General features: G+C 41.2%; 1 protein-coding gene across 3 annotated transcripts in view; it reads left to right on the plus strand.

The window, feature by feature from the left end:
- Positions 1–13,863, plus strand: part of Egfrap (EGFR adaptor protein) — a 102,593-nt gene extending 88,730 nt beyond the window's left edge. For all 3 annotated transcript variants that reach the window (XM_086838714.1, XM_086838715.1, XM_086838716.1), the window contains 5 exons: positions 6,905–7,117; positions 7,233–7,584; positions 12,176–12,482; positions 12,541–12,821; positions 12,897–13,863. In XM_086838714.1, coding sequence (XP_086694840.1) covers positions 6,954–7,117; positions 7,233–7,584; positions 12,176–12,482; positions 12,541–12,821; positions 12,897–13,151 — 1,359 coding nt within the window. In that variant the 5' untranslated portion in view covers positions 6,905–6,953 and the 3' untranslated portion in view covers positions 13,152–13,863. The remainder of the gene's footprint in view (positions 1–6,904; positions 7,118–7,232; positions 7,585–12,175; positions 12,483–12,540; positions 12,822–12,896) is intronic.
- Positions 13,864–14,852: the final 989 nt, after the last annotated feature.

A 14,852-nucleotide genomic window follows, 5' to 3' on the forward strand; every position in this document is an offset into this window, starting at 1 on the left:
CATATCTAAAAGGATTTGCGGTTAAGACGCCGCCACGCACAAATATGGTCAGGAAAACGAGTTTTCTTGCAGCCAGAAGGAGCTCAAATTGGTAGTGAGAAGGGGTTAAGAAGAGATCACACAACTCACAGTAAAAAAAAGGAAGAAAAAGAAAACAAGAAAAACACGAACTCACTTTTTGCCCCGCCGCATCGTTGTGTCGTTCCTCTGCCGGCGATTTTCCAATGCCGGTTGTGAAATTTCTGGCCGGGCTGCGAATGTTTCATGGCCAAGTTAACAGGCGCTCAGCATCGTCAGCCAGCTCCGCAGCGATCTAGCCTAGTCAAGAGAGAGAGAGAGAGAGAGAAATAGAGAAACAGAGAGGCAGAGAGCAGAAAAAAATGGTAGACCGGAATGAAAACCATCATTAAGTTGTGTTTGCGGCAACATGCAACATGCAACGTGCAACTAGCAGCCAGCAGCCAGCAGCCGCCGAAGTTCAAGTTCAAAGCCGGGCCACAACGAGTTATTGTTTCCCGACAAGATTCTTTCCACTTATTACACAAGTCATCAGTCGTTTCCCATCCCCATCCCCATCTCCATCCCGATCCCGATCCCGATCCCCATCATCTTCCTGGCTGTCATCTTTGACATTAGCCGGGATCTTGGCCCCGTCCCTCTTAACGGTCCAAATTGCAGGAGGCGGAGCCGCATCATTATCAACTGATTGTGTGCACTGAGCAGCACCAGCTACCGTATCCTGTCCGGGACACATATACCCAATTCCTCAGTCCACTCACCGGAAAGCCACGCATCAGAAGGAATATATATATAAATACAGAAAGAGTATGGAAGAAATCCAGGGAAGGCCCCTTCTTGACGGCACTAATTGTTAATTAATGGAATGCAGGCGTGCCAAGAGCCTGCCCCATGGCATTTCGGTTTTCCGTGTCTGGAAATTATTGCCACACTTTTTCATGGTCTGCCAGTCATGTTTGGCGATCAAGATAGCACAAGATTATGACTATGGAGAAATAAAATGACTAAATCTCTGAGTTATTTTTAGAGTTTCCGGCAATTGAAAGGAAAGTTCTTGATGAAAAACAAAGATTATGAAGCTATATTGAGTGGGGAAATCAAAGCAGTTACAGAAAATATCCAAAAGTTGAATGTTTATAAGCCTCGATTTAAGGCTTAACCTTTTTTTGAGAAAAATAGTTCAATCTCAAAACCATCTCTTAAGACTTTAAGATAGGAATTCAGCTGGCTGCATTTCTGCATACTTGCATTTTCCCAGACGGATGACTGTCAAAAAAGTTACTTGGAAAATCCCCAGAACAATTCGAAAAGTCATTCGTGAAAGCTTTTCCCCCACACCGCCCCATTGATACAGTTCTTTCACTTTTTTTTTATCTTTCTTTCAACCGGAAAGAGAATGAAGATGCATTCCTGTAAGTCAGGCAAACATATTTCATTTTCACAGTCAACGAGGCAAAAGTTTTTCAATCTCTTGCCCCGGAAAATGTCGCACCTTTGCAGTTCCATTTTCCAACAGCTCCGTTTTCCCTTTGTGTGCCCCGTTTGCCCCCTTAACCCCAGTGGCAAACTGTGTCATCAGACGCGCATAACTTTTATTGAACTGTCGCCTGGAGAGGAGTGGCAACTATCCCCGTCTCTATACACACACTCGATATGTATATGCATCTGGTTTGGGCAAACCCGAAAGGTGACAAGTGCCGAGTCGAAAGCCGCAGACGGAGACGTTCACATAAATTATTACATTCGCCCCACGGCGGCGATCAAAGTGTTTGCCGTTTCTCGATATGCATTTATGATTGCCGGTGACATTTGCATTGGGGCACGCCCCCCCTTTCGCCTTTCACCTTTCACCTGTTGAGTCAGAGAGTCGATTTTGGATTACTTTGATTCCCTGAAGTTGGACCCTGAGCGACTCAGGGTTTTCTCGCGTGGCTCTTTTGGTATTTGCACGACACAATCATTAAATAGCCATGGCCAAGTGCTGACAACCACAAACAGCAAGGCAAAAACACAGGCTCAAACTGAAACTGAATCAGAAACAGAAACAAAAACAACAAATTACAAGCTCACATTGTCAGAGTTGCACTTTAGGCGACATAAATTTCATGTACGTCGCCATGACAGAGCGCACCAAGAGAGGAAAAAAAGAAAGCAGCTGAAGAAGACGACCAGGGGAAGATCTATTTCAAAAGGACGAAGATAAATACTCTTTATAAAATAAAAATCCTTGGGAGAAAGTCGGGTCAAATAACTTGTCTTTATATACAGAATTATATTTGTTTGCAATTTCAGGGTATTTCAATTTTAGTCAGAAGCTTGAAAAGCAGTGAAGGATTCATTTCCGACCCTATAAATCATATATATTCTTGATCAGCATCAACTCCTGAATCGATACAGCCATGTCCGGTAAAAAAATTAATTTTTCAAATTTTTTCAACATTTTCAAAGGGGTTACATCGTTAAAATTTTCAAAAATCGAAAGAATTTTACATTTTAAACTGAGTATGCATATTTGTTTCCCTGGTAAAAACTATTGCAGCGCTTTCCGAATTGAAATTAATAAATTTTTAGCCAAGTTATGAGTTTTTTAAACTTCAATTGGTTAAAAAAATATCAAATAAAATTATGGGTAAATATCAATGAAAAATTGCAAATTCGTGTGTGTTCCTGGCAGCATAAAATGCCCAAAACTTTGAGGATTGCAGAAAGTCATATATCTTCTGAATCGCCATTAAAATTCTAGTTAATTAGAAGCAAAAACATGAGAACAAAAATTTTGACCATTTTAGCCAGTTTTTGCAAAATTTTAAAAGGGGTTACATCATTAAAATTGTCAAAAATCGCTAAAATTTTACATTTTAAACTGAGTATGCAGATTTGTTACCCTGATAAAAACTAGCATTTCGAAGTTTTCCGAATTGAAATTAATGCTTTTTTGGCATAGTTATGAGTTCTTCAAATTTTATAAAAAATTTTGAATTTTCATATTAAAGTGTTTCATGTTTATGTTAGAGTATTAAATAAGAAGACCAAAGACTGTCACAGCTGCAATGGCAACAATAAAAAACAGTTGCGAACCAGAAGGTGTCAATGTACAATTGCAGCACCAGCAACAATAACAAAAGCTACAACTGCAACAACTACAACAACAATGATGAAGGCAACAAGGAGCTGGCACAACAAAGAAGCCATTGTTGCTGTTGTTGCTGCTGTGCTTTTTGTTGGTGTTGCTGTTGCACATGCCAAATGCGGACAAAGAAACGACGCCAAGGAGCTCGCCTTGGACACAAAGGTCTTCAGGCTGTCTCAGACACTGCAAGAAAAACAGGACATGTTCTATAATATATAACTTTCTAAAATTTCATTACTGACTTATAATATCTAACTTTCCCTTTGCTTAACTGAGCTGGTCCGAGGTTCTTTGTGAATTTTATTTTATGTATTATATATGGAAATATGCGTGTAGTTAATAGAATATTATGAACAGTGCACCTATGCTCCTCCAGCTCCTTCCCCAGATCGGCTACAAAGCATTTCTCACCGTTCTATTGACACACGCAACATTCGCCTTGGAATGTTGCCGCCGTCGTCGTCGCCATCGCGGTGTCGCAGGTTTGTGTAATTACGCGAGTCGCATTAGCACAACAAATCGACCCCACAGAGTTGCATTTAATTAGTGGCTCGGCAGCTTCCTTGGGCGGGGTGGGGAAGAGGGGAGAGGAGGAGCGAGAGGAACGCCAACATGTCAAGTGAAATTGCTGGCATAATTCATAATTGAACTGCATTCGTGGCTGCCACACGCTCTCATGCCCCGCACGTCCCATGCCAAGTGGCATCCTTGGTTCGTCCACCGTTCGCCTTGATGGCTACATAAATTTTGTGATAGGTTGTGGCGCCCAATGTGGAGTCCCTGTAAGACTTGGTCGTGCCCCATGTTGCATAGTACCTTACTGCCTTACCCCTTTTATCCCAGCAGCTCTTTGCTCTTTAAACTGTCATTTTAATACTCTATCGAATGGAGGGTATTTTGAGTTTCATTAGGGGAAGTTTAAGCATAAGAGGAAGTATTTTCAGTGAAGCTTAAAAAACACTTTAGTAACACACAAATTGTTTCCTTCTTTAGAGATATTCCAATAGATTTCACTATACAATTTGAAGAGTATTCAGTATATCCCTTTTTCCTCATTTTCCACCAACTTTAAAATGTTATTTGAGACTTTATTTCGTTTTCCTAGCATTGCCTGACTTTAAAGCTGTTTCTTGCCATTGTTAGGAGTCTTTTAAATATTTTTCTGGCTCTTGTCCAATGAGGGGCGCACCTACAACGTCGTAGGTTGTATAAGCGGCTGTACCGTTATTTCCTCGCTCTTCGCAGTTGTTAGCCAAGTATTCCATTACCACAACTCACATGTCGGCCCAAAAGCAGCCCACCCAAGTTATTGTTTCTGTTCGGTTCGGTTCGGTTGTTGAGTATCTTTGGCTGTGACTGTTTTGGCCGGGTTCAAAGACTGTTGACATTCGTCGGCTATATATATGTATATTGTTATTGCGATTGTTTTGCGGCAACCACATCCGTTTTAGCTGCATGTGGCTGTCCGTTGATTGACATAAGCGCTTTAAAGACTTGCCCAGCGAGTCCATAAGGTAACCGACTTTGACGGCAACGCTGGATTAGAGATGTTGCAAAAAGGATTTGAAAATTTGATATCAAGGGATGAAGGTACTCTTCCCATATAGCTTTTCTGATTCACATTTCAGTTTCTATGTACTCGTCTTGCAATTTCCCCCAGGACTTGAGCTCTCTGAAACACTGAAAAACTATAACCAAGCCAAATGGGAAACTGAAAAGCGGCAGACATAAAACACAAACACTTCATACGACAATCAAACTTTTCCTGGGCGGAACAGAAAAAAAATAAAAGAGACTAGAACTGTTCCAAACGATTTAACAATGAATTCTGCAACAAAATCTCCATGAAAAAGGGATACACACCCGCTGAGGAGCCGAGGTAATGGTGGGAAGTAGCACATAACCATAATATCAATTTCAATAAACTAACAAGAAAATGTGCGAGATGTGAGCGGAAGCGGGCTAACACAGTCACAGGACCACATATACACTATATATCGGAACTTATGGAGCGCACTGAGGATGCCGAGGATATGAAGGTTGTCATATGCCAACAGACACACACACACACACACACACACTGGAAACGAAGGCAATAAAGGTGGCTTTCAATTCCCAAGCAAGCCAAAGGAATAACAGACTGTGGCAGGGAATATTGAAAAGATAGCGGATAAGACACACACTTGGCAGTAATATTTGCCAAAATATTCATGGCATGGGTTCCTAATGTTTGCCAAGTCTATAAGAATATTGATAAGAGCTTGAAATAATATTAATAAATTGCTTTACAATTGGTAAAGATATTTAAAAATTAGGTTTGAATCGAACTTTATTAAACAACTAAGAAATCTAGTAAACAATTTACTATTTCAGAGAAAAACTAAAACTCCAACAAACTCCTTACTGCAGTCACAGTTTCCTATAATTTCTCTCGATTCCTTGAATAGATAAAAGACCTTTTGCTTACCACAAAACAGGCAGCAATAAAATGTAAACTTTTCTGTGAAATTTATTGAGCAAAACTTTAACTTGATTTGGGGTTCTGCCCCCTTTTGTTGTTTTGAAGAAGTAAGTAACTTCTCGTTTGAAAATGCAGAAGGGTAGTGTTGTGTGTCGCAATCTGCAGAGCAGATATTTGCAGCTTATTATCATCCATGTAGCCAGTGGCAACGACATGTGGATGCATTTGGTTGTACGACAAGCTGAATTAACATGTGAGACACAATGCTCCTCGCACTCTGGCCAGTCACTTCTGGTTGTCATTTGACACTTGGCAGAACTTTGTCGGCGCATTTGTGATTTCTGCTCCCCTCTTAGGCCCGGCCAGCATGGCGTATACTTGTTAAATGCAGAGCAGCATCACAGAACAGGCAAGAACATCTCGCCGGCAGCTGTCCCAATGATTTTCCAACCCCAGCACCCTTCAGTGTTGCAAGTTCCTTTGTTGCAGGGGCTGCTGCTTTGTGCATTGTTTAAAAGTGGGTAAAGTGGTGCAGCACCGGCTGGAGAATAATAAAAACTGATTCAGGACGAGCAGACCTTCGGGGCAAAGTGAAGGCCTCCTTCGGTTCAGTCTTCTCTCAGCCAACCTTAACCCACATTCGGGTTTCAATTAACAAGCCATAAAAGCTTTAAAAATTAATATGCTGAAAATCTTGAAACAATTTGCCAACAAATAGCAAAGGGCTTAAAATCGCATTAAAAGTTTCTTTTCCCAAGAACTATCGAAACAGGCCACCGGCACCCAAACATATAGTGTATATATTCGTATATGTCGAGGAAGATTCAATGAGCGGCAAGTTGTGGCTGGAAAGTTTGCAGTCGGAAAGGCTTAAAGCCCTTTTTAAAAGTGGCAGCAGCTTAAAGTGAAAACTTTTCGGCAGCAGGCGAAAAATGTTGCACTGGAAGAATAAGTCAAGAAATTATCAACGATGCCATTAGCATAGGGTCCAGAAGTGACCGAAGTTTCTGCCCTCAAGAGTGGCTAAAAGTTTTTCCCAATGTTCTGAAAGGGTTCCAGCAACTTTTAACAAGCTCCTTACATCTTATGCTTTTTACATCAAGGAAATATAGTTTTTCTTTAAGGATGATTCTGATGTTTATGACAGTGGAAGTGACTAAATATTCTTATAAAAGTTAGAGAATTTTCAGATTTACCTAAAAAAGTAAAGAATATATTAAGAAACCTAATAATTTATAATTAAATACATGTATTTTCAAAATAATTAAAAGGTTTTTTTTTTGTCTCCTTTTCAGATGCTTTAAATAATTGTGAAAAACTCTAAAGATTATTATTCACACACCGATGGCCATGCAGGATATACGCCTACGCCTGGAACCGCAGCACAGTACAGCCACATTTTTAGCCTCCGCCTCGTCCTGCTCCGCCTCCACGTCCTCCACATCCTCGTCCTCCCAAACAGCTGAGACCACGCTGATTGAGACAGCTGAAAAGTCACCACCAGGCAGGTATGAAAATGAAACAGAACAGAACAGAAGGGGGAAAAAAAACTAGAGTATGCCCTTAATCATCGTCCCAAAGTTTTGCACCCCCGTAAGCCCTGATATCATTTGTTAACCGCAGTGAACCAGCTGCTGGAGCAGTGACAACGACATCGCCGCAGCATTACTTCCATCATCATCATCATCCGCCGGCCCAGCAGCTCCGTCCTCCGCTAACTCCGCCCTCGCATCCGCAGCACACGCATCCGCATCCGCATCCACATCCGCATCCGCATCCGCATCCTTACCAGCAGCGCCGCCCTGTGGAGCAGCTGCAGCTGCTGCACAGCCACCACGATGCCCAGGAGCTGTCCGGACAGGAACCATCGCCCTTGCATCCACAGTCGCACCACCTGCGCTCGCCCAGCTCCGAGGAGGATAATTCGCCCACTGAAATGAATAATTGCCGTCGTTTGGTTGATAAACCGCCGCTGGTAAGTCCTGAAAGAGATCACTGGGCGAAAATGGGGCCTATAAATAATGTATAGGTACTTTAAACTATTTAAAGATGATTTCTTAGCCGCTGCAGCGTATTCTAATGCCAGTCTGAAGCTTGTAAACCAGTGAAATCATATATATTCATTAGGTGTGGCATTAATATTTCCTGGAAATATAAGAGATTCGCCCAGTGTTTTCCCTTTGCTCTCGTTTCGTTCATCAATCCAGCTTCTTAATATTAACTATTAGACCAGGTATTGGGCCAGGAGAAGGAGGCAGAGGTGGGCGAGACAGTAGTCCGGGGAGCAATCATTTTTTGTATTGTGGCCAGGTTCCTTTGAAGCCTCCCAGTGCTCGCAAATTACTTTGCACAGAGCATAAATCTGCTTACGTTGATGATTTGCCAGGGAAATGGAGAAAATGAGAGAAAATGGATGAAAATAGTGCCTATTGAAGCATCGTTCTTAATGGCAAAGCAATGCAAAGTAGCGGCTGAAAAAGGAAAACTTCAAATTGAGACAACATCGAAGTGGAAAATCCTTTGGCTGGCTAAAACCGAAATTAAGTGTAATATTTCAGATTGCCGTTTTTGCAGTTGCATCTTCAATTTTCAACTTTCTTTGCCTTAAATCACTCTGCTGGCGAAATGGCGCCACTTCCATTGAATTCAAAGGCTATTGGGCCTCAACAATTGGACTCCAAGGACGTACTCCACGTGAAATGGAGTGTTGTTGTGCCACTAAGCCTGCAGCCGAAAAGAGTTCATTAAATTAATTTGCACAAATGCAAATTTGCAACTAACGGCACTTTGGCACGCGCCACTAACAGAGCAGCACTAACGGCACACAACTAAAATTGGACAAAAAGGGAGAGAGAGAGCACTGGGAGAAATAATGGGTATTTTTTATAGGAGAAGTAAATGTTAGTTGTTGAAGGGATAATAGTTCGCAAGCACAATTCTATCAAATATTCATTTGTAAAATAGTTTCCTTCAAGACTAGTATGATTCCATCAATAAAATTACTGATAGATACGGAAAAACAACCATTATTATAAATTAAAATAGCTCTTGTTTAAAATCAAGTTAGTATATTCTGATAAAATACAACGCTATCACTTTAATTAAGTTTCACTTTAATTTAAGGAGGTACTTATAACAAACCCCTCTTTAAGCTTAAGATGAACCCATAGAAGATCCCGAAATTAATGTAAAAACTTTTAATTGCTCGCATTAATTAGTTGCCTTAAAATATATAACCCCTTTTACTAAAGTCAAACTTCAAGCGTGAGGGAACTTTCCCATTACCATTTACAATTCGCAACTTAAATAGTTTAATGACAGCGCGTCAAGACGCAGCCATTTTCCTTTTAGTGCAGGGGAGTCCTGCGCAACAATGGCAGGATGTGAGGCAAATGGCAGCCAAATGCCGTTAACTTACTGACTTTATGACACATAAATCGCAGCAAAGGCGGCAACGGGAAATGCAAATGCAAATGCATCCGACAGCGACGTGTTTTTAGGCCTAGGCAGAATCCTTCTACTCCTGGCCAAAGGACAATGGGAAACTTTTCCCAGCCGTCGTGCCTGAAAGTAGGCAACCTGCAAACTTTTCCACAGATAACGAAGCAGCAGCACTCCTGCTCCTGCTGGGAAAATCGAGGAGAGACAGAAGGAAAAGCGAGAGAAAATCAAATGGCTGCCGCTGTGAATGCTGCTTAGACACGTCTATTGTGCCTTTGTCTGGGAAATACCTTGGAAAATCCAAACGAATCCCAGCCACGCCCCTTCCCTCTTGTTTTATGCATTCTTTATAGTCCGGATTTGTCTGCCAGTCGGGAGTAGTGGTAGTGCTGGCAACTTATCCTTTTCTCGGGCAAATTTGTCTTGAAAGTGAACTTAATAAGAACTGAGAGATCCCTTTGGAGGATAATTTCAGCTTACTGTTTTCCATTTTCCTTTAAGAATCAATTTAAAACCAGAAGCAATCTTTGTACAGCCTTGTAGTTTGGATTTGTGGAATTTAATCAAATTGTAATCGATCATAACTTTGTCAAAAATTCATGAATTTCAATTCGGAAAGCGTTGCGATGCTAATTTTTACCAGGGTAACAAATCTGCATACTCAGTTGAAAATGTAAAATTTTTGCGATTTTTGACAATTTTAATGATGTAACCCCTTTTAAAATTTTGCAAAAACTGGCTAAAATGGTCAAAATTTTTGTTCCCATGTTTTTGCTACTAATTAACTGTGATTTTAACGGCGATTCAGAATATATATGACTTTCTGCAATCCTCAACGTTTTGGGCCTTTTATGCTGCCAGGAACACACACGAATTTGCAATTTTTCATTGATATTTACCCATAATTTTATTTGATATTTTTTTAACCAATTGAAGTTTAAAAAACTCATAACTTGGCCAAAAATTGATTAATTTCAATTCGGAAAGCGCTGCAATGCTAGTTTTTACCAGGGTAACAAATCTGCATACTCAGTTTAAAATGTAAAATTTTTGCGATTTTTGACAATTTTAATGATGTAACCCCTTTTAAAATTTTGCAAAAACTGGCTAAAATGGTCAAAATTTTTGTTGTCATGTTTTTGCTACTAATTAACTGGGATTTTAATGGGGATTCAGAATATATATGACTTTCTGCAATCCTCAACGTTTTGGGCATTTTATGCTGCCAGGAACACACACGAATTTGCAATTTTTCATTGATATTTACCCATAATTTTATTTGATATTTTTTTAACCAATTGACGTTTAAAAAACTCATAACTTGGCCAAAAATTGATTAATTTCAATTCGGAAAGCGCTGCAATGCTAGTTTTTACCAGGGTAACAAATCTGCATACTCAGTTTAAAATGTAAAATTTTTGCGATTTTTGACAATTTTAATGATGTAACCCCTTTTAAAATTTTGCAAAAACTGGCTAAAATGGTCAAAATTTTTGTTGTCATGTTTTTGCTTCTAATTAACTGGGATTTTAATGGGGATTCAGAATATATATGACTTTCTGCAATCCTCAACGTTTTGGGCATTTTATGCTGCCAGGAACACACACGAATTTGCAATTTTTCATTGATATTTACCCATAATTTTATTTGATATTTTTTTAACCAATTGAAGTTTAAAAAACTCATAACTTGGCCAAAAATTGATTAATTTCAATTCGGAAAGCGCTGCAATGCTAGTTTTTACCAGGGTAACAAATCTGCATACTCAGTTTAAAATGTAAAATTTTTGCGATTTTTGACAATTTTAATGATGTAACCCCTTTTAAAATTTTGCAAAAATTGGCTAAAATGGTCAAAATTTTTGTTGTCATGTTTTTGCTACTAATTAACTGGGAGTTTAATGGGGATTCAGAATATATATGACTTTCTGCAATCCTCAACGTTTTGGGCATTTTATGCTGCCAGGAACACACACGAATTTGCAATTTTTCATTGATATTTACCTATAATTTTAGTTGATAAGTAAAGCTTCCCCAATAGCAGACCTTAATCAAATGCAAAATTAAGTTTCATTAAATATTACTTGCAGTTAACCGATTTTATGCCATCTCTGGTGACATCCATGCAGATCTCGATCTGCAAGTCTTTTTCGATGCCATTAGCATAATGGGGGCATTAGGTTGGCCCGACGCTCTGATTGCATACTTAACAACAGCCAAGTGGCGAGAATGCGCCAATTTAATTAGCTGCAATTGGAAATTCACTTGAACGAACCTCCGGCATCTCAATAATCGCCCGAACTAAAAGAATTTCCAACTTCAATTCTGGCCTGGCGATTTCGCTTTCATCTCTCCATTAAATCAACATAATTATCGCAAATTACGCGGAAATAACCAAGTCCAATTTACGTTTAGGCTGTTGGCTAATTGCGAAACGCAGAGGGAAACCATTTGGGCGAAGAAGGAAAAGCCAATGGCAGTGGTATTAGTCCGAAAGTTTCCCTTCCAGTTCCAGCTCAACTCATTTCAAAGTAATTTGCCGCAGAAGCCAATGCCTCTGTGGGCGTATTGCCGCAGGTTGGGGGCGGAGCAAGCCCCTCTGTTTAACATTTTATTGGTAACCAAAAATTTTACACATCAATCTCGGTTGTTGTTGTTTGTTGGCCGGGCTTTGGAGGCGAGAAAAGTGGCAGGGGCGAGGCACGTTGTTGCGGTTCCTCTGGTTGTGAGTGAAAGAGCTAAAGTGTGTTTGATGTTCCCCGGATTTTCCGGGGGGTGGGTGGAGGTGGCCCGTTGGGGGTGAGACCCACAAATCCCTGAACAACTGCACCTGACCTCCCGATACTGGTCAGACACAACGGCAGAGTCCCGAATTCGCCATTATCGCAATGCTAAAACTTTGGTAAATTGGCAGACAACATGCAACATGCAAAATGTACGACTGCCAGTGGTTACACCTGAAAAAAATCTAGAGGGATCCGAGAGAGAAATATATTTTGGGAATTTAATATTGCTTTTATTCATTTATTGTTAATCTTAAAGTATATTTATTCTTATTTTTCACACAATCTACTATTATTAAAAGCCACTTTCATATTTCAACGTGCATTTGCAATCCTTTTGCAGGTGAAGCGCCTCACCATGAGCATCGGCCTGCTGCGGGGCACCGAGGACAGTCGTCCGTTGGTGCACAGCACCTGCGGCTCCTCCCTAACCTCTGGCTCTGGCTCCGGATCCGGCTGTGGCTCCACGCAGACCATCTCGGACGGGTATGTGAACGAGGCCATCTGCGATGGAACGCCGGAGAAGTATGTGGCCAGCAAGTTCGGCGACTCCTGCCGCCAGTCGCTCTCCGCCCTCGAGAGCGCCACGCAGCGCCTGCAGGTGGAGCTGCCCGCCAGCAACAAGAAGTATATGAGGGAGACATGCAGCGGTAATGGTACCACAATAATTACTTAACTAAGAACTGAAATAGTTACCTTAATTTACAGCCAACTCCAGTCCAAAACTGTTTCCCGCCCATGGCTCCCTGCGCTTGGATAACCTCAGCCTGGCCGAGCAGCAGGAACTGAAGGGAGCCGCCTGGTTTCAGGCGGGCATTCCCCGGGAAATCTCGCTGGAGGTCCTGTCCCGCCAGAGTCCTGGCGCCTTTTTGGTGCGGCAGAGCAGCACCAAGCCAGGATGCTTTGCCCTGTCACTGAGAGTGCCGCCACCTTCGCCACGAGTCGCTCATTATTTGATCCTCAGGACTCAAAGGGGCTACAAGATCAAGGTAAGCCTAAGGTTTCCTCCCACTGTTAGCCTTGACCTTTACTATATTAATCATCCATTTTCTGATTCCTTTCAGGGATTCACCAAGGAATTTAGCTCGCTGAAATCGTTAATCACTCATCACTCGGTGATGCCTGAGCTTCTACCAGTGCCGCTGACGCTGCCACGCCCGCCCAGCGCTCGGTCTCAGCGGTCCTACGATCAGGATCGTGATCGGGATCGGGATCGGGATCGGGGCGGTGTACAAAATGGGAACGGAGGCGGAGGAGACTTTGAGATGTACGGCTCGCTGAACGACTTTCGGAAAATGATGGCCGATTTGAACGTGTGACCGCCGGGCACTGGGCACTTAATTAATTAAGTAATTATGTCACGTTGATTGAATTAAGCGACGCGGCTTGTCACATTGTCCGGGTCGAGACAGGATAACAATCTGTTTAATTTGCGTAATTGGCTGTGCGGACGACGGTTGACGTGGCTACCGATGAATAGGCTCCATTCCGCCCCCGTACACTTGTCCACCTGTCCACCCATCGCTGTGTCCACCTGTCCAGCTGCCCGTCAGGTGCTGCAAAAATCGCACAAGTTTTTTATGAAAATTGATAATAAAATAAGCGTGGAATCGCGCGGATATGCTCAGAATCATTTTTGCAAAACTGATTAAAAAAGTGGAAAAATACGCAAACAGACACACACATCGAGGTGATTATTATTCTTTTTTCGCGTTTTCATTATTTTCCATGATTTTTTCGCTAGACGAGAGAGAGAGAGAGTGGCAGGTGCAGCAGACACAGGCACAGACGGACATTTGAATGGGGCAGTTGAATTAAATGTTAATGTTTTCACGGAGCGGAGAAGGGGCACCCCAAAAGGGGTTGGTTTTTTTCGGAAGTGCATTTGATGCCCACAAAATAAAGGAAAACGACTAGATTAGACTAGATAGACTTATATATATATATATATATATATAAATTAACTTTATAATATTATATCTGCATTGTGACACCTATGTATTTTGTGTAATAAAAAAATTAATAGAAAAACACTGTTTTATTATATTCAAATAAAACTGTTGTAGCTATATTGGCATCACTGATAAGTGCGATGCGATTTTTTCCCAACTGTGCAATATAGCTAAATTGGCATCACTGATAAGTGCGATGCGTTTTTCTCCCAATTATGAAAAATAGCTAGATTGGCATCACTGATAAGTGCGATGCGATTTTGTCCCAACTGTGCAATATAGCTAGATTGCCATCACTGATAAGTGCGATGCGATTTTTTCCCAACTGTGCAAAATAGCTAAATTGGCATCACTGATAAGTGCGATGCGTTTTTCTCCCAATTATGAAAAATAGCTAGATTGGCATCACTGATAAGTGCGATGCGATTTTGTCCCAACTGTGCAATATAGCTAAATTGGCATCACTGATAAGTGCGATGCATTTTTTTCCCAATGTGCAATATAGCTAGATTGCCATCACTGATAAGTGCAATGCGTTTTTTTCCCAACTGTGACAAAATAGCTAGATTGCCATCACTGATAAGTAAGATGCCAATTTTGTCCCAACTTACAATATAGCTAGATTGGCATCACTGATAAGTGCGATCGCATTTATCCCAAGTGATGCAATATAGCTAGATTGGCATCAGCTGATAAGTGCGATGCGTTTTTTTCCCAATTGTGCAATATAGCTATATTGCCATCACTGTTGCACAAATGGGAGAAAAACACATCGCACTTATCAGTGATGCCAATCTAGCTATATTGCATAGTTGGGACAAAATTGCATCTTACTTATCAGAGATGCCAATCTAGCTATATTGCACAGTTGGGACAAAAACGCATCTTACTTATTAGTGATGGCAATCTAGCTATTTTGCACAGTTGGGAAAAAAACGCATCGCACTTATCAGTGATGCCAATCTAGCTATATTGCACAGTTGGGAAAAAATCGCATCGCACTTATCAGTGATGACAATCTAGCTATTTGGCACAGTTGGGAAAAAAACGCATCGCACTTATCAGTGA

Source organism: Drosophila serrata, unplaced genomic scaffold (genome assembly GCF_035046125.1).
Source record: "Drosophila serrata isolate PLE 108 unplaced genomic scaffold, ASM3504612v1 contig_359, whole genome shotgun sequence".
Classification (NCBI taxonomy): domain Eukaryota; kingdom Metazoa; phylum Arthropoda; class Insecta; order Diptera; family Drosophilidae; genus Drosophila; species Drosophila serrata.